Source organism: Heliconius melpomene, chromosome 14 (genome assembly GCF_056956725.1).
Source record: "Heliconius melpomene rosina isolate 202511_hmr_F chromosome 14, ASM5695672v1, whole genome shotgun sequence".
Taxonomy (NCBI): Eukaryota; Metazoa; Arthropoda; class Insecta; order Lepidoptera; family Nymphalidae; genus Heliconius; species Heliconius melpomene.
This window is the reverse complement of record NC_140402.1, coordinates 9,361,498-9,383,040: the sequence shown is the minus strand read 5'-3', so window position 1 is coordinate 9,383,040 and position 21,543 is coordinate 9,361,498. Positions and strand designations below refer to the sequence as shown.

Here is a 21,543-nt window from a genome sequence, read left to right as displayed (position 1 = left end):
AAGTTGTATAATATTATGTATTGATTTTTCCATACCTCTCGGAGGTTTAGAATTAAATATATCTTCAAGTTCTTCAAATTTTTATTAATATTAGAATATTGCACCAACACCAAAGCTAATTCATGAAAATATTTCTTTGACAATTTCCTCGTGTAGGCATCGAACCCACATATTTGTTATTCATATACATATATTAAAAAATAAATATATACTCACTAAAATAGAAATAACCAGCGATACTTTCACTGCCAAATCAAAATGCAAATTGGCTCGAAACGACCACTCGAACAGATATTATTGACAATTTTTGTCAAATTTATTGCTTACAATAAAATATATTTAATTCTTTATTGTCCTTGGCAATCGACTTGAACTTGATTAAAATTAAGAAGATTTTTTATATTTTTCTAAACGAGGACGACAGAACGAATCCAGTGAAAAGTCACTATTCTTCACTAGTTTTATTTAGCGACTTCAAGAGGGAAACTATTGTTATAATACTCCGTTCCAACACATTCAATCTTAGTTAGTTAAACTTAAAAACGCGTTTTATCAACCAGAGCAGAGAAATGAAAACGAATTAATCTTAGTAAGCTCCTATAGTTTGAATTGAACCTACTATCAGTTTGGAATACTTCACTCCCTCAGTGGGAATCGAACGTATAACCATCGCGTTTACTGTCAGGTGCTACGCCACTGCGCCACGACACATATAAATTATAGGAATTCATGTTACATGTACAAATCAACGCTGTATCCTGCATTTAGCGGGTTAGACAGGGAACCTGGGAACCTGATATTAAGACACTCAGTTCCCATTAATACAATTCTGTTACTCATTTTCCGCTGAATTCTCAAGGCGTTACATGTGGAATGAAGGAACTTAACGCCACTTTTAATAATAACAGGTTCAATTTTGATATTTATATATTTTAGTGAACTTAGTGAACCACCCAACATGTCTTTGTGTCATATTAAATTCATTAGAAAAAGAAAAAACAGTTTTACTTAGAGCACAATAAATTTTAAGCTTTTATAATACTTGTTTTTATTATCTTCTTTAATTAGTAACTGTTTTAATCGATTCTTATAAATTAAATGAAATAAAGAAAAGTAGACTTTATTCCGTAAAAATAAGGTTTTATTTTAAATGACTAAATGTATATTGTTTTATAGCTTGATGTCATCATATTTTAGATGGGAATAAAGAAATCTTTTATGGACATGATTTTCTTATTTTTTTATTACTTACTTCTTATTTTTAGGTGGCGTTGAGTTCCGCCCCTCAATAAACAATGTCTAATGCAAAGTTCATAAAATAGGTATAACATAAATAAAAAACTAAATTAACTTCTTAATAACATGTTACTTAAAGAAATTGGCAACAACTAATTTTTGTTAGTCACCTTAATGGAAAAAACAGTATCAATAGATGGGACATTCCATGTACAAAAATATTTTTATATTCGAACGAGCTATTGCGTTCTTGAGATAGTGCGTTAAACTAAACAAGATTAGTCTCAGATTTATAATTCTAGTATAAGTACGTTTAATTCTTAGTTACTATCATAGTACGGTAAATGTAAAAAATAAAACTACCTTCTGTAACCAACTATAATCGCGATAACTGTGGGTTCGATTCTCGGTAGTTTGTTTTTTCATTTCCTCGCTCTGGGGGAACGAAATGCGTTGAGTTCTGACATTTGATCCAGAATTTCTCAATAAGGAGTGAAAGTGGAGTGCCTTGACACTAGAATCTATCCGCCAACTCTACCAAAGACGATAAGACGTGAAGCTGTTTACAAAAATTATAAAAATGATGCCAACATGAAACATATAAATAAAAAATGTATACATATTAAAAAAACACATAGAAACACCTCTAAAGAATTTGTAAATCAATAACAGTACTAGAAAGTAGGATACACATAAATCATCTATGGCCGCGGACGGTCCCCCGCGGCGACGCAGCGCGCAGGTTAACCGCGTTTCTAACAAATTCTACATACTAAACGTGTTAACAGTTATTTTAACCCGTCTCTGTATAAACTTCGGTGGAAAGCAGCTTCACGCTTTTTCCCGCAAAGCAAACAGGCAGTTGCAGAACTCAACGCCGCGTAAGTATGTTAAAAAAAAAGAATGAATATTTCCGACTAAATGTACGCTTTCAAGTTCGTATGTGCTTATACGCTTTCAAGTTGTTATTCTGCCTCTTCGAAATTTGTCTAGGTATTTGTCGGTCGATTACTTAGTAAATTAAATTGAAAATATATTTTAGATTTAGCTCGAACTGTTGTAGATTTGTTTCTCATTTAGGAGAATGCATTATTTTCATTTTCCCTCTCTAATGACACAAAGTACAGCATCGAATTCCACTTTTCAACACTAAATATCCTAAATTTAGGGGAACTAAATATTACGAATAAAATATTACTTGATAATAAAATGGAAGCTGATTACTGCATTGAGGAACGGTTATCGCAAATCGCTTAGCGTATCGACAAAAACCTATTAATGTAGAGAATATATTTATAGTCTTGCAGCCGTTTAGTACGAGTTACAGGGAACATTCGTATCTGGTCAATTACTGTACCTTTATTGTAAAAATGTTAAAAATCTTTTAAAATTATGATTTCAACAAAATAAAGTACTTTAGAGGACCACAATGTATATTTATAGGCCATTAATTTATATTTTCGTTTTTTCGCTCTGTTGTCGAGGCAAGCGTTGAGTTTCGCCACTTTACAGGCAACATTTACAAGATACATACAATATACGTAGAGACTAACTAAGCACTATCCTTTTATAATGTAAGTCACTTACAATTACTACATCAGTAATATTTACAACATACTAGAATAGAGCCTCAACACTTCCTTCTAACACCTAGCCGTTTAGCCGCATACCTGTGTATCGCGTGGACGACCCCACCATTTGAATATATTAATATATTAAGAATATTTTAATTTTCAATCGCCCACTGTCGTCCTACTTGTGATGGCCACCGTACGCTTGTCGTCAGTCGTGTATCTCCACACTCCACACTCTATGTGACAAACACCACTGCATTCCTAATGTATAGAATGAAAAAGTTATATCTTTAAACGTTTTCTTTGAGGCCTTCGTAGCACAGCGACACAGCATTCGACTATAAACGCGTCGATTGTGGGTTCGACTCTCGAGAGAGTATTTTAACACTAAGCGTTCCCTAACATAGTGTCAAGACACTGATCTCCAATGTCTGCGTGAATTCGAGACATCGTGTCATTGTGTGACAATATAATATATTCATTCCATCAATTAGAGAGAAATAGAAATATTTATAGCTTGCATAAAAACTCACTTTTGTATACAAAAGTAATTTAAAATCCCCTTTGAAGAGTCACGACTACCTCATTTAAACCGGAGCTATAAAAGTTTAAGTAAGAGAGCTATTCGCATAAAAGTTTTCAATTGTAGCGATTGTTAGCGAATAAATCATGCTCTAAGCGGTCGCTATCGAACACTTCGTTAGCGAGTGTAGTAAATCATACCTTAAAGTACGTCATAACTCGTGATAGGGGATATCTATATTTATCATTATTATTTATTAATATTTTCATTTCTTCGCTCTGGCACTTAGGGAAAAATCCGCCACTCAACACGGAATGCTTCGAAAATTCGGTGGAAAGTGGGGAACGGAATGTCACTAGGTTCCCTCTGCCTACCCTGCTGCGTGCTTGGTACAGCGTTACATTTGGTCATGCAAGCGAAACCATAGTTATTAACAAGTATATGCCGATAACGAAATTGAAAATAATAAACAACATTATAATATACACCGAAAAAAAAATTAAATTAAAATTATTAAACTCTTCAAAAAGAACTGACCGACTTAATTTCGAGAACACTTTTAATGAACAATTAATAACGCGCTGTAATAGTGTACTATTACAGCGCGCTGAGAGGTTCTTCTGAACAATGGCTCGAAATAAATGTTGTTTTAATTATATGTTATAGATACATCTAATGCTACTTTTCCCATAATCCAATTTAAATTTATGACAAAACAGTGTAACTTGTACACAACTGTTTTAATCAACAATTGTTTTAATGTTGAAACTGTTAACTTTACATTTACAAACGCAGTAAGTCCCACTGCGTCAAAGAAAGTTATAGGAATTATAAGAAAATTTTCCCTTTTTAATTAAAAAAAAATTACAAGCTGTATAAATAAATTTAAAGTCTGCAATTATGTTGTCTTTTTGAGATTAACGTTTTATCCCTAGCAGAGTACCTAGTTAGAGAAAATGTCAACAATGTCCACTGTCTATCCTACTCGGTTTAAAAATATGTTTTAAAGTAAACTCTTAAATCTTATTATGACGACAATTACAAATCGAATGAGTAAAATTACTAAAATTATATAGTCCTGGCGTAGCGGTACTGTGTCTACAATTGCGACGGTATAACCGACATATAGCAGGATAGACATAGAGTTAAGACACTCTGTGACTCACATGTCACGTGAATTTAGATAAGTTGAGTTAAGGAACTAAACGATACTGTCGCATTTTGTTCTTACCAGAGATCGAACCCAAAATCCTCGCGTTGACAGTCACATATCTATAAATAGTTGTTTTAATACCGTAAGAAGTAATAATTTAAGCTGATATTGACCAAAGAACATGGAAAGGTCGTTGTAGTCAGTATGAACCGTTGCTACCATACACATGCGTCTCACGTACGTCTTTGAATGACTGTGTATGTAGACTTGGTGGCTAATGTTTGTATGTTTTACTACTGAATTATTTTAATTTAAACATTTTACAGTATTACGACGCAGGTGGGACGTGTCTAGTTGAAAGATAGTCGTGGATTACATCCCATTTTAGGGTTTTTGTTATATAAATGTCCTGTTATAAAGCACGATTTCAGCTTTGTAATATAAAGCGTAGATGTTCTTCAAATACATCACGTCAATTACAAAGGAATGTGAGATGAAGATATAATTACAAAACGATTATCTCAATAAAATATTTGAGGCTGCAATCCCAGCATCAGGTCATGCATTCCTCGGTCGAAGAGAGGATTGATCTAAAGATATCATGTTTCGATCGAATCGTGACGAGATGCTACCAACTAAATGTATTTGACTAATAGTTTTTTTAGCTTCACGTTGTATCCCCCACATAACAGGGTAGGCAGAGGGATCCTGGGAACCTAATTTTAAGATATTTCCGTTTCTCACTTTCCGCTCCAGATTTTGTTGATTATCGGAACTCAACACCGCTGTTTGCCTTGCGATTGCAGCAATAAATTGTACACTAATATTTCTGTGAAAAAAGTGTATAGGGTAATCTTATCACTGTAGATTGAATGGTTAAAGGAACTTTGACCAGCTTTCTAACTGGGTTTCCTCGAGGCGACGGAGCCCTGCAGGCTATAGCCCGTATTATATCAAGTTAATCGTTTCAATACATCCACTGACCTGGGATCCGGGCCACCTTGTCCATTTAGAAAGGGTCATGTGTTATACTTTACATTTATATACCTCATTCTATTTGAGCACCAAAAACAAGTAAAAACTAATACTAAATATTATATTAATATAATATTCTACTTAGTATATGTAAATAGCTACATCCTCCCATAAAATCGTTAATCTACATACATCACATACAATACCAATGTATACGGAATATATCAGGTTCGAATCCGGTGAAAACTTAGGTTAATTAATATAATCGGTTCCCCCGATGTCCTTTTAAGACGACTATCCGGTAATTACTTTACATAAGTCCATAAGTAATTAGTATATCAATTACAACTCTTCTAGAAGTGCAATTAAACATACATATCTCGAAAGCCCTGGTTTGTACAAAAAGTGTATGTACCAGTTCCTATGCCACTTTTTCTTTGACTTGCTCGTATTACGATATCTTGTATATTTTCTCGTTCTTTTTAAAATATTATATGCAAAAAAACATAATGTTGAGACATTCCGTTTCCTAATTCCTCATCAAATGTCGAGATATTACTATATCATTACTGTGTCATTGTATTTTTTGTCGACTGTATCGTGCCCAATGGATGTCGAACCAATTACCATCATCGCATTTACGGCCAAAAGGTATTTTTCCCACTGCGCTACGACGGCCTCTCCTTTTCGATATATAAAAATGAAAACAAATATGTTTTTAATATTATTACAATGCCACTATGCACTGAATTCTATGCAACTAACTTGGATGAGATCTATATTTTTTGCCATTTTTATAATATTTTAATGAAGATATCCTTGAAGTATCGCTATCGCTGCATTTCTAGATTGTCTTTGACAATCTTGTCAGTGTTCCTTGAGAGTACATTTGCATTATGGCTGAAGGGTGAATTGATTTAATTAAAATATATTTTTTGTGATCAATCTTTATAGAGTAAATATTTTTAATTTATATTAAAAATATAATGATGTGTCATCGGAGTGCGGTTCACAGATCACACACAGTCTAGTATCCACTATATTTAAAAAAGTTGTTCTTCACATTTAGAAATGAAAATAACTTTTTTGAAAACGTTATGTTATTAGCACGTACGTATGGAGATTTTTACAAATTTCTTCCGAAAATTCGAATCCAAATCCATCGCATTTACAGTCGCACACTTAAGCCTCTGCGCCGCGACGGCTTGAGAGTAAAGAACATTTAATAAATTACAAAGTAAACATAAAAACATCAATTTACATGAAATATCTATAAAAAGTTATAATCCAAACAAGCCATGCTAATGCTTATTATCCATGTTAATAGTACCAATATCCTCCAATCAATATCTTGCAGCCAGTTATGTAACGGTTATGATACAAGGAGTTTCTCAGCCAATTTAAACTCATACAAGACCCCGCCTTGTAAAAGCTAATACATTTTATGGTTCCAATCCTTAGGCAAATTATAGGAAACCAGTTACAGCCACTTTCCTCACAACTATTTAGAAATGGTTTACAATGTTACAAGAACTCGTGTTTTAAATTAAACGACTTGGTAACCAACCCCGAGCGTTAAATAACTCTATACATATATTTTATATTTTATTTAGGAATTAACTTTTACTATCTGAAACTGAATTGATTGATGAATTTAGAGACTCGACTCATAACTGTAAGTTATATCAGACATCCGTGTTACTCAGTCTCCTCAAACTACTTAACACTAAGATTTAAAAACAATATAAGAAATCACAAAAATATCAATAAAACAAGAAATGACAAAGGCGCAGACGAAACAAAACTGTGGAGCATCTATATACACCAAAAAAGTCAGTTTTTATAGTTTAAACTTACGTAAACCCATTTTGCCCTTGTTTTCTTTTCAAATGTATCAAATAATCATTTAAATGCAATAGTTTAATAGAGATTTTATTTTTACACTAAATGAGTAACGTCATAGTTTAGCCAAGATTTTTGTCCACCAGATACTTTTTTTTACAGGATTTTTTCTCATGAAGCAGAGCCACGTTAAAGAAGATAGTTTCATTAATTATATTAAGTGATTAATCATAAAATAATGAACCGTAGTAGTTCCCGCTCGTACATCACTGCTACTTACATCTGCAGAACAAATCAATCATATTATAAAGTGGTGCGTCACGATTCTTCATTGTTAAGCGATTATGATATTACAAATATATGTTATTAATCAATAAAGACACCCGTTTCCAAGTTGTCAAGTTTTCATAATAAGTGAACTAAAAGTGTATCTAATATCTCTTTTTCTTTCCAGGCCAGTCTGCCGAAATTGCGTCGTATCGCCAACGGGTTCTTCGCCACCGCCTCTCCATGAGCAGCAGTCATCGCCTCCACCGCCAGCACCAGCATCACCACACCTACCTTCACCACAACCCAGCCACAGTGGATCTTCAATACCAAGTACCTCAAATTCCCCTCACCCTTATTCCTACCCAAACTTTCGGAGAAGTCAACCATATCAAGAATTCAATCTCCTCCACAGTCATAGTGTTTCACAATTAAACCAGCCTGGTCAAAGTTACCATTCCCCACAATCACCCCAATCAGCAATGTCTCTGTCCCCACATCCTGTGCCCCAAGGAAAACTTCGGGGGTTGTTGGAACACGCTGAAAGGTTGATGAAGCCTGGTGATCCTCACAGACATTCGCAAAGTGACGACGATTCAGGCTGCGCATTGGAAGAATATACGTGGGTGCCACCGGGCTTGAGGCCAGAACAGGTATTTTAAGTAGCTGTTTGTATATATATGTATGTATATATATTACCCTTTTTAATTTCGCATTACAATTTTAATTTAGGTATATCCATAAAGATGCCATACGGTTCTGTAAAAGCTTCTTAATAAACGCTGTCAGCTGCATACTGTAAATTGTACAAGCAGAAGCCTTTACGATAAAAACATAATACGCTTTAAAATGAAAATCTTTACTATACTAAATCTATTATGAAAATGAAAATTATTTGCGCAGCGTTGACTCCACTCCACTCAACAAGAACAAAATACAAACAAGCAAAAACAATAATAATGTTATTTCCAAATATCAAAAACAAATTATATAAATATGCTCAATGTCTAAATCGTAAATGGAAAATATTGGTTTTTTTTCGTTCCTGTAAAAAATTGCAAAAATGTTCTTTAAGTGCTCCCCTACACTCCCTAACTACTTGCCAAATATCAACGTTTCCAAGTCCAAGTAGTTACTCTGTGCGGTATCTGTTAGTCAGTATCGAAAGAGTGTTATATTATACATAGATATTAATTATCTTAAAGTGTACACCGGCCATCCAACTCTCCTGCTGGACTAATGGCTGGACTATTGTGCACAGAACAATTGTATTGTAAACATGTGTTCGGGCTATTTCTTTAATAGCCGTCGTCTTGGACAGATAAGAATCTGCCGCCTTCGCTTTATCTCTCCATTAACCAGGCATTTTGTTTTATTGTCATTGCTCAAGCGTCTTGTGCCTGCTTTAAGAACTAAATGATTGTACTAAAAGATTTTGGTTTTCTTTTTATATACCTTTGAGATATGTTTGTGGGATGTATATATGTTTTATTGTTTTGATTTAGTCAGATATAGTAAATATTATAAAACAATACAAATTACTTCCATGGAAAAATAAAGTAAAAATCGATTTTTTCTATACGAAGTGCTTGCTATATAGAAAGTGATCGGAGCTATAAATTATATCAGCCTAAAGTCGAATTGTCTACTAGTAATATTTGAAGGGGGGACCCTATTCAATTCTTGACTCCACCATCAGGCCAGCTCGATGATACCATATGAATATACAACGTTTGACTGAGCACTTGCATGATGATATAATTATTTATTAGTAGTGGCTAATACACATTTTCTTATATTTTTTGCTAAGTTACAAGACAACCTAATAAAATGTCTATCTTATAGGCCATGTAACTCAATGGACTATAAAAAAGATCAAAGAAGCTCAGACTTGAAGTTAAAATTTACTATACAGCTTTATTTAATTTATTTTAGCATTATCAACTGGTCGATGAAAATGTAATATATGTGACGTCTATAGTAATTAATACTGGTTCTCTTAGTTTTTGTTACAACACAATTGGACCGGTTGTACTCTCATTTTTTATTTATTAACTACATATCTGTTTAATAATGACACGAAATTCTTATACTTATTAGTTTTAATGAAAAAAATACGTAGTAGTGCAATTTACATAACAGTGTGTTACTTGGGAGGGATTCAACTTGTTACCAAAGCGAGAAAAATGAAACCAATTTATTCTCCCGAATGGGAATTGAACTCACAACCGTCGCGTGTACGGTCAGACACTGTTCTGCTGTTCCGCCGCGAGGGCAATGGTTAATCTTAATTTATACAAAAAGGAACCTTAATGTTTGTCAGCTAATATTGCTAATTCTTTATTAGCGACACATGGACATTTGTCATTTGTGTGGGACCTACTTTTAACATACTTCATCAATGTTAAACGTGTTAGATAGAACTCAACGGCGCCATTTTATTTTATAAAGCCATGTCAAATAAACTATTTTAATTAATCGTGGCGGACGTGGTGCAGTGGTATATGGGCTCTTAGACTGTAAGCGCAATGCTTGTGGGTTCGATCCCAATTGAGGAATGATTATAATATTTTTAAGTTCCTCGCTTTGATGGACATAGGTATTAGGTGTCCTCTTAGCACAAAATGTCTCAAGAATTGGTAATAGCTGAATGGAGCGTCGTAACGCTAGGTTCCCTTTGCTTACTCTTGCCTGTCTAAAATAACATATTTATATACGTATACGTTCATATGTACTTTCTATGCACACAATACGCCATATGACAATGACGATCGAAAGTAAGCAAACTCTAACGTAACAATAGGTTGTATAGCTCGCTGAAACAATGGCCGTTTTAGAATATCCTAGAAAATGTAGGGCTAGAAATTCTAGGTATTAAACAAAAGGTAAGTAGGAAGACTCTTTAGTTAAAATATGTAGAATATACCTAAAGCCAAGCTTCTAAACGAAATGATTGTAGATACTATCTATATTCAGAGAAAAGAGTTATTTTCACTTACTCGTTCTCAAAAAACAAAACACGTTAGTGTATTCCACCAACAACTTCCTATGTCTTAAATTCTGATTTAAAGTGGAGGACGGAGTTTCCTGACACTCATGAAGCTGAAAAAAAATTAATTTATTATGAATCGTGGAACCAAGCTGTATGTAAGCTTTTATTGTAATTGAAAATTATAAAAATTGTAATTAATCTCCAATAAAATTAAAATAAAACTACAATTTACCAGTCTGTAAAGTCGTAGATTAAATTCTTACTTGGGAAAATAAATTATTTTCTTTTATTCGTTCTCAATTTATACAGCACATTGTCGGGACGTTGAGTTCTCAACATTCAATATAGAAGGTTCCTTCTACCTACTATATGTGAGATACAGGATGAACCTCAAAAAACATGTATTTAAAAACATCCGACGTAAAGAAAGTTCTTAAAGCGTATAGTCTTATTAACTTAACACAAACATTACCAACAAATCTTAAATAACAAATAGCAAAAATTAGGCGTTTTGAATAAATATTCAACCATCTTAAATGCAAATTCTCGAGTGGTTATAATTAAGGTAAAAATAAAGTAAAAGCTTAAAGCTCGAGATCCGGGGGCAGTGGAGCAAAAAATTAAAATGTCTCCCCGAGCGCTCCCTCCTCCCTCCAAATTGAGCTTCGAAACTTTAAGAAATTACAGTGAATAATATAATAAGAGATATTGCGAAATGAGTCACGAAACTTTTGAACAACTTCGACAGCTCTCGTTGGTAATGGAACTACCTGCCGTGCTGAATTATTTTTTCCTATTACAATTATGTGTGAACAAACGTTGCAACCATATCCACAGGAATTTGGTAATTTGAATATTTTATTAAATAAAAAGAAGTTCATTGAATATATTTTATAAAACATTGAAACAAAAATCTTAGCATTGTAAAATATTTTTAGTCCAACACTCTACCATTTATTTAATAGTTAAAGTTATACGATTTTTTTTGCTTTTAAAACATAGATCTAATAATAAATAAAAGAGGAATAATAATAATAAAATAATAATAAATTAAATAAATAACTAGTAAGACACAGACCATTTGTTATATACAAACCCTTATTTTGTCTACTATTTAGCTTCATGTTGAATAAAACATGGATCAACGGCTTGACTCGGATGCCCTTAAAGTAGACTCAATACATTGATTTATTAAAGCCACACCTCGTCCAACAAAAAACGTAAACTAATTGATATAGCGACTCGCACGTTACCATTCTAGTTCTTCTACAATATCTAAATATAGTATTGAGTTAGGTTCTGGATAATGTTTAATTTATAACTAGGGGAATCTTTGTACATATTTGTATTATTTAATCTTTATTGAACCGTTGGTTTCTGTAATGGCGGCACGATGAAATGACATTGTTCAGATAAATAAATAATAAAAAACACAATTTTATATAATAATCTTAATATTTAGGTTCTTAAACTAATATATAACTACAAAAATTTTGAGTCGTAAGTAAATCAATATTTTATGTTTTTAGTGATTATTTAAAAACTGCTAAAGCAATTCCCCGAAAGAGGTTTCTTATAAATTTAATCGCGATTAAACTAAAACAAATATGTACACGTCGCGACTCATGGAACCTACTATAGTTTTTTGTCGATTTAAATATTCAAAAATTAATTAGCATCGAGAGTCTCATTAAAATAAATTAAGACATAAAACAATACAAGTTTTCTAACGCACCCCTGATGTACCTGTCAATTAAATTAATAATACAAATAATATTATAGCCGGTAATATAGTTTGTATAATGGGAAGATGGGAAGGGTAGAGCCACTATAAACGTAATAGTCGTGGGTTCGATTCCCATTTTTACACGACGCTAAGTTCTACTCAACATATTACAATGTCTTGAAATCAAACGAAAATTAAACAATGGAGTGTTTTACAATACAATTTTATGTTCCTACCCTACTACAGGCAGGACAAAACGTGACGCTAAAAATATAATACCAAAACAAACACTATTAGATATAATTGCGAACAATTTGAGAGTATTACCCGCCACCCCGGGGAGCAACAGCGTCAATAAACCAAGCACGTATCAATTTCATTAGCCGTCTTCATTAGAACTGGCAGGATATAATGTTCATTTCTACGTCGGGTGCTATTAGATTAATAATAGTATTAAATAACTTTTATTACTGTTATAAGGGACAGTACCTGTCTGTGAATACGATGGTTGTAGATTATGACGGTTGTGTAAAGACTCTCTGTTCTCAAACTTTCAACACATTACACGTTGAGTGACAGAATTCAACGCCGCGGAACTTTCAAGGAAATGAAAATAGTTCTTTCTTCCAAATTGGAATCGAACTCACAACTGTCGTATTTACAATCACGTACTGTGCTATTACGCCACGACAACCTCTAATTACTTTTTCATATTGAATAATATTGTCCAAAAAGAACATAAAGAAATATCAAAATAATCATAATATATGGAATAAATAAGACCGTGAAAAATTATTCTTTCATAGCACGTACGATTTTCATTAGCTGGTTTCATTATAAGAAGCATAACGGAAGTCTTAATAGAAATGTACGTTTTCATTACATCTTGGCTTACAAATGCAAGGGATCTGTGAGACATACTTACAAGTTATATTTTTGTGAGCTGTATCCCGTACATAGCAGGGAAGAGGGAACCTGGGAACCTAGTGTTAAGACACTTTGTTCCTCATTAAGAAGACATTTCACATTTCGCACTTACTGTTACCAGAGCGAAAAAATGAAAATCGTAAATATTTCATTCCTCCAAGTTGGAATCGAATACACAACTGTCGCGTTTAGAACCATACGCTTCTAGCTCTGTGCTATGATAGTGTCTTTACCTAAGCAATGGATTATATTATACAACTAGACAACCCGCAACTTCGTTTATTTGAACTTTAAGACCTAAAAAGAAAAATATCGTTCGGAAAAATCGAATCGTTTTGTCCCTTTCTCGTAAAAATTTCGAAAATTAAAAAAGAATATTAAGCAATGATGAAACCCCCTTCTATATTCTGTAATAAGGCAATTTGCTTGAACACAATGGTCTCGAATAAATTGCGCAGGTTGCTTGATGATTGGGCAACATTACAAGTATTAGTATTCAACGAGCAACCTGCGTTTTGGTGTAATTTTATAAATATGGTCAAGTGCACTTAAAATTCTTAAAGTTGATGTACACTTTTTATACTTAGACAGTTTCACGCTTTTTCCCGCATAGCAGGATAAGCAGGATAGGCCTAACTGCGGCAGTATTTCGAGGTGGGTACCTTCAAAGGGCGCGTCTGCCTCTACCTTAAAGGATGGCAACGTACCTGTACCCTTTCTGGTGTTACATAGGGTCGTAGACGTTTGCTTTTTACTTTCCATAACAGCCTAATTTAGGAAACATTGCGTATTAATTAGCGGAATTCTACACCTCGTTTTGAATTTAGACGAAGGTAACTCCTATATCATAAAAACCAATTTTAGCTGGCAACTTCATTTACGTAAACTATGTAACGAAAAAAACCAGTTTTTCTTCATTCCCGTTGGAATTTCGAGAAATATTATTTTAGTGCTCCTCTCTACTTCCCAAGGACCATCAAAAGTCAATTTACACATTTTTATGGGCAATAGTTTCGCGTATGCGTAGTATTCATTAACGGAAGAGGTTAAGTACAGTAACGGAAGTTTAGGATTTAAAAATCGAATTGTAAAAATCGTTTTGATTTTATGTTAAGCAAGTTTTAACTGCAAAGTCGCCTAAATTTTAATTGTCAAATTGAAATGTACAGATGTTACAAGCATTCAGTTTAAAAAATAGTGGTTCATTGTTGTTACAACGAGCCACTACTACTGAATAGTTTCATACAATTTATTATTAGCTTCATACATGCTAGAGGGAGCCTGGGAACTTAATGTTAAGACACTCCGTTCCCATTAATACACTTTCGTTCCACACTTTCCACCGCACTATCGAGGCATTGCGAGTGAGTGGTGGAATTCTTGAAGTGGGAATCAAACCCACAGCACAGCCTCAACTTAATTAATGTTTCTACTAAATTAATGTGAATATAATAAACTGTTTCAGGTCCACCTCTACTTCTCAGCGCTGCCCGAGGACAAGGTGCCGTATGTGAACAGCGTTGGAGAGAGGTATCGGCTAAAGCAGCTATTACAGCAACTGCCACCTCAAGATAATGAGGTAAGATTCTATAAAAAATATTGCATTAAAAAACGGAGGAAATAAAGACATAAATATAGTAACATGGATTATGTCAATGACTAGTAAATGGAGCGGAATATCAGTTAAGACACTGCGTCCTCCCCTTACAAATTAAAAGCAAGCTGGTCAGACAGAAATAATTCAGGAACTTCGTGACTCCGTTCCCATTAATACTCTTCCGCTTCTAACACTCGCACAATTTTCGAAACATTTCTAGACAAAAAAAGAAAAATCATCATTACATTCCAGGTTCGTTACTGCCACGCACTCTCCGATGAGGAACGTAAGGAGCTACGGTTGTTCAGCGCACAGCGGAAGAGGGAGGCGCTGGGCAGAGGGCAGGCCAGGCAGCTGCATGCGCCCGCACCTTGTGACAGGGTAAGTCGAATCATTTTACATAAAATTATATTTTTTTTAGTAATTTTGGGTCGGGCTGACCACTGAACTTATTTCAGGATTGTAGATCAACGAGAATTTCCACTTACATAAGTTGATAAACTTTAATTTGAGATCTATACACTTATTTTGTAGGAAATGAAGTACAAATATAAATTTTGTAATGATAATAAATCGATATAAAGAAATATCACCCGATTTCACATATACATACATACCTACATACAAATTAAATCATAATATATAATAGATAATCATAGTTCCGCGAAGCAATCAGCTTTCATAAAAAGCTAACGACAAAGTTCCGTAAGAACAGGCTCGGAGTTCCTCTAATCGTCTAATAAGATCATTTAAATGTTTTACGACTTGACGCTAACTGTCGCTGTTCGCCTTTTTTCCTCTTTATCCACTTCCCACACTACTGAGGCCTCCGGCACACACTGCTGATACTGTAAAGATTTAGGTTCAATTCTCTCTTCAGGAAATGGAAAAAAGACAAGAGAGTTACATCACTCAATACTCACTATGGAATGAAGCGTCTTAACACTAGGTTCCTTCTGCTTACTCTACTAAGTTCGAGCATCCAGAAACCTATTTTAAGTATTACATAAAAGAAGAATCAATATTCTTCCCTAAAATCTGAAAGAACGATAGAAAAAAAGAGCAACAAATAAAAAAAGCCCCTAATTCCAATCCCGCAACACCCTCCTGCACAATACTCGTACAAATATAAATAATAGTACAAGTGAAGTATAAAAATTGCTTCGTTCCTTCGCCGAGCTAATCCCGCCATCCGTTAGATGCAGATGTTAATACTTTCGTTTATCTTTATGTAAATAAAATTAGCTTTTGTCTAAAGCTCGCTCGTTTCGCTTATTTTTTAAGGAAAAAGAATTTCGAATACTATTTCGATTTTGTAACGGCAAAGATGATATATAATTTACTTAAAATAGTTTTATATATTAGAAAGTTTAATTTATCTAAAGCTCACTCGTCTCATTTATTTCCTTTGAACGAAAAGAGTTTTTAATATTATTTCATCGATCTATAACATCAGCCATATGATAGAACATACAAACCTAGGTCCATGTGTACAACACCTGAATGCTCATAAAACCGATAGTAGTGAGTTCGATTCCCAGTCGAGTAATGAATTATTAATGAATTTGGTTACGATACAATAAAATTAGGCGTTTAAACGAAGAACGGAGCATTTTAACACTGGACCCTCTGCCTTCTATATGAAGATAAAAAAACACAGTATTTACCATCACCCGTAACCATTTTAAGTGACTATGAACGGCCGAAGCTTTTTAATTTCCACTAGAAATAAATCATGGAACCCTCCACGCGGTGTTACTGACTACTTGTTATATTGTTTAGAGCGTTTGAATTATTGCTTTATTGGTTAGGAAATGTTACGTATACATATATGTATGTATGTCTATATGTATGTATGTCTTTGTTATTTTATTTTTTAACGTTATTGAGGTTTTCGAGGGATTAATTAGCTCGTATGTGATAGTTGTGATTCATTCCAATATTTACATTTTATCTTTGTCTAAATATAAACTTTTGATCTTATCTTACGCTATATAAGCTGTTGAATGTAAAAATTTGCAAGATAAGTAAAAAATATTTCATATATAAATTAACTAAGTATTTTTTAACTAATATATGTCAATATCATTAATTTTTTACTTATTATTGCATAAATATTAATAAAGTATGTACATTTTATATATATAAATGATAATACATAAAACCGTCAGTGTAGGATCTTGTTTTAATTTGTAAAGATACAAATGGATCGGTCCATCGCCCCTTCTACTCCAGAAGTATCTCCAGAGGACGGTAATGAAACTTTCGGAAAGTAACAATTAGTGAACGCTGACTGCACAGAGTTGCGACAGTACTGTCTTAAGATCGTTTTAACAAAGACTCCTTCTAAAATCCTTCTTTTTATTACTATTATATATTGTATAGCGGTCGTGTTGCGGGGGCACAAGGGTGTGACCCCCACTCGGGGAAGGAATTACTATTTATCAATATTTTAATTTCTTCGCTCTGCTCTTTCTTCTGATTTGCAGAAAAAGGCGTGAAGGTGCTCGTTTTACTCGTATACCGACAATCTTGTCTTATGTCTGTCACATTCCCGCGTCGATACTAACGATTCATTCTCCCTAATTGTCAAAGTTTTTCCTCCAAAACGCTGATCTGTTTAAATTTTTTAATGACCGTATTTTTATAAGTTCCCCTCGTCTTTAAGTTTCTTTTTGTACTTAACGCGAGATTTTTAAATGTTAAATTGCAATTTTAATCAAGATTTGTTTAATCTTTTAAAATTTAAAATATAATGTTATTTTAAGCTTTAAATAAATAAATAAATATTGTATCTCTTAACATGTTCAATTTTTTTAAAGAATGAATACATTAAATAATATTAATAGTGTTATTAGTAGTTTTAGTAGTGTAAATAAAATATTAAATCAGCTTCACACTGTATCTGGCACACAGTGGGATAGATAATAAAAATAATATTTAATTAAATTTTAAATTAAATTTATATTTCATTGTAAATGAAAGAAAATATAATTGTGGCTCGTTGCAAGTCTTAAGCTCACTTAACGCAGTACTAGTGAATTAAAATTTCGCGGAGTAATGTTGGATTTTCTTTCGATTTCTATCTGTTTTCAATAAAGATTTATGCAAAATGTCAAGTGGCGGAATTCAACGCTGCGAGAAATTGCATAAAAGAAATAGAGAAATAAGAACAAGCTTTTAATTAAGAAACCACTAAAACCTCCCCTTCACTCAAATGAAGGCAATTCCGCGAAAGATTCCAAACCGACAATTTTCTAGTCCAATGCTTGTTATGATCGCCGTTATAATTACTGTGTAATGTGACGGAACAACCCTCCTAGCAGGTTCTCTCAAATATTTCTTTCTCTTGCCTGTTGCTAAGCAGTTAGCTGATTTCTAAAATAGAGGTAGTGACTTCGATTACCTATTTGGTGATTGAGAATCGAACCCACGATGATGATCAACTGTGAGTGTGCGAGATTGTTTGTTGGATCTTATTTAGAGTATCGTTTATATTTTAGATATTTCAGCGTTTTGGTTTCTTTGGTCTAATAAATGAAGCGTTCCAATCAGCCACCCAACATGCGTGGTGGGCAGGTAGAAAATGGAACCATCATTTGAGTGTACTTTATGACGTAAAATGGAGAATTTCATATCCTCGTTTCCAAAGAAATTTATAGAAACCGTCTCTTAATGCGCCTGTACACGCCCTAGGAGTTTCGTCTATGCGTTGTCAGTCAGTCACCCAGAAATAGTTAATAACATAGAGTTGTACGTATATTCCTCTAAATATAGATTTTTATTTAATGTAATCTATTTGGAGTAGACCATGTCTGAAAAGCCAGAACTTATGCACTACTAATTGTATGACCACTATAAAAATGCTTAAAATATTAAAACTTTTAAATAAAAAACATGGTTTTCAAGTAAAAATTACTACATTACTAAAAAACCTCTATATTTCATAATTTGATAATAGAATGCTCTAAGTTGAAGTGCACTCATTTCTTGTCGCCAACTTTAATCACCAAACTTACTTTGATCCAGGCTTTTTAGTTTTTGACTTAACTTAAAAGTATTTATTCCTATTTTTTAGCTTCACGCTGCATTCCGCAAATAACAGAAAACAACAATAGTTTCCCAAGCTCCCTGAGAAACTACTAAACTAGTGTTAAGGCACTTCACGCCCACTAACACACTTCCGTTCCTCACTTTTTGGGGAGTCGAACCCATTACTGACGCGTATTAGTTACACGCTTGTGACTGTACGCAACGACTGGCCTAAAATATACACCTAGAATTACCTACCACAAAACGAATTTTACAATTCGAACCATTCCTGAGATTGGCGCGTTCAACCCAACAAACTCTTCTGCTGCATAATATTAGTATAGAAATTATAGATTAAATAAAAAAAGTGTTTGTAAACGCGATAGTTGTAAATTCACTCGCGATTAGAGACTAATTTTAAAAATTTATATTTTAACGATCTGTACTTGTGACTATGAACAACGACGTAAAAATATAATTTTTAATCTATGCGAAGCCGCAAACGGAACACTAGTTTAGAATATATTAATTTCCACCTTATTATATAAGTATATATAGAGACCTATACTTTATTTTCAACAATGTCTGGAAAGTAGAAGACAAGGCTCATCAATTCAAAGAGAAACGGTCGCGTAAAGTGCAGGTGCGTACTCCTGCCGTGTGTTTGTTTAGGGCGCCATTAATGTATTAAAACAACCCCTATACTTCTGTAAGGGTTGCTATTAGATTATTTCAAATCATATTTATTTTGTATTCAAGTTGTTCTTATGTTTAACATTATTGTACAAGTTTGAAGTGGTAATCATAATTTTGAGGTCGACAGGTTTTTTTAATTATAAAATACATCTCGTATATAGGTACGGCCACGATTGATTCTATTTAGATTTAGTCACCAAGGGTGCGCAAAAATATATTTCTTACTTAAACGAAACTGAAACTTCTATAAATTTATTTCCCGTTCATATAGAAGAGTATATAGAGTGGCTCGTGTGGCCGTTATTGTCCACAGTGACCACGCGCTCTCTCTTGCATCAGACACGTACCTATTGACTATACGCTGTAGAAATTTACACCCCCCTTTAATGTTTTTAGATATAGGAAAGACATGTAAAAATATGAAACTTGTTTTAATTTTTTCTTTCACAGAAAACTTTATTTTCAGTTTCACAGTGATAGATTTATTATTTTTGTTTATTAAAAGTATACACTGCAACTCATTTTACTAGGTAACTAGAGAGCGTCGATCAAAAACCACTAAAAATAACAAAATATTTTATTTTAGGTAACGTATAAAATTGTCGTAGAATAATTTTCTGAAAAATATTTTTAAAATATAAATTATATAAAAAAAATATACATAGCGGTATTTACTTTACTTTTATCTCTTGAAAACCGTCTTAATTTCAAAAACGATAAAATCATATAATAACAAATACAGATCTCGACATCCGCTACCATAATGAATATACAACTTAGCTATAAATTATAAAAGAAATGGAATAACTTTTGAAGGTATTTCCGTAAACACTGTTCAGCAAAGAGATATTACGGAACTTGTGTCGCCATCTGTCGTCGCGTGATTTATCTAACGCAATGAACGCGTCGACGCCAGATGTTCACTTGTACGAGATTTATCGCTCAGGGAATGTGAAATAAGGGATGAATTTGGGAAATATGTGTTTATATACTTTTCTTGTACAAAATAAATCGCGAAAATATAACCTAAGTAGCTTAGCATATAGTTTTTTCTAATGATCACCGCTCGGAGGAATTATTAATATTTTACAACAAATGCAACAAAATGTGATTGTAAACACCACTGGTTGTAGGTTCAGCCCTCACTCGAGGAAATGAAGTATTTATTTGGAGGCACAGCGCGTCGTTAAGTTACGCTACTTGACATGCAAGGTCTCAAAAATTGGGCAGAAAGTGGGGAACGGTGACTTAACGCTAGATTCCCTTCACCTATTTGATATGTTACATCTGCTCTGAAATTGATATTTTTCAATGCTCGTCTTGATAGCTTATTTATGACTGAATATAACTTACACTAAGTACTTATAGATTATACTTAATATATTTTATTGTAATGACATTTTTATTTTATAAAACATTGATTGGTTGACATCTATTATCGAAAAATTGTACTGACCACCTTCATGAGTATGATTACAAGTAAAAATAATTTAAATTAAGCTCTTGCCAATAGATGGCGCTGTTACAACCTAAAAAGTATCTCACTCCAACAATAGGCGTCGCTATACTTGTAAATTGCTATTCGTCGAGTCGATCGCTAGATGTCACTTCTTCTAGGCTTTTTCTCTTTTGTCAATAGATGGCGTTGGCTCGTTAGTTTCTCATTCGACCAACAGGTGTCGCTAGGCAACATAAACGAGAGCAAACTAAAGAAAGTTGTGTGATTATACAACATAAACATGATACATACATACACAATAAAATCTCGAAAACCTCGGAGCTCCAACTAAGGTGTGAAAATAATTTTTGTTCTTTGATTTTTTTAATGCGTTCCGCCGTGAGAACGGAACAGGTAGCGAGTTCAGAGAAATAAATGTGTGTCGTAAAGTGTATTGTAGGAGTTGTAGGCACCAGGCAGTGCAGTGCCGCATCACGCGTCACGCGTCACGTCGCCTACGTGTCGCTTATTTTATTACGCACAGTAATCTCTTTTGTCCTCCAAT

General features: G+C 33.6%; 1 protein-coding gene across 3 annotated transcripts in view; it reads left to right on the top strand.

The window, feature by feature from the left end:
* Window positions 1–21,543, top strand: part of LOC146532337 (uncharacterized) — a 114,191-nt gene that overhangs the window by 26,630 nt on the left and 66,018 nt on the right. For all 3 annotated transcript variants that reach the window (XM_085197151.1, XM_085197152.1, XM_085197150.1), the window contains exons 3-5: window positions 7,758–8,223; window positions 14,681–14,794; window positions 15,065–15,193. In XM_085197151.1, coding sequence (XP_085053277.1) covers window positions 7,758–8,223; window positions 14,681–14,794; window positions 15,065–15,193 — 709 coding nt within the window. The remainder of the gene's footprint in view (window positions 1–7,757; window positions 8,224–14,680; window positions 14,795–15,064; window positions 15,194–21,543) is intronic.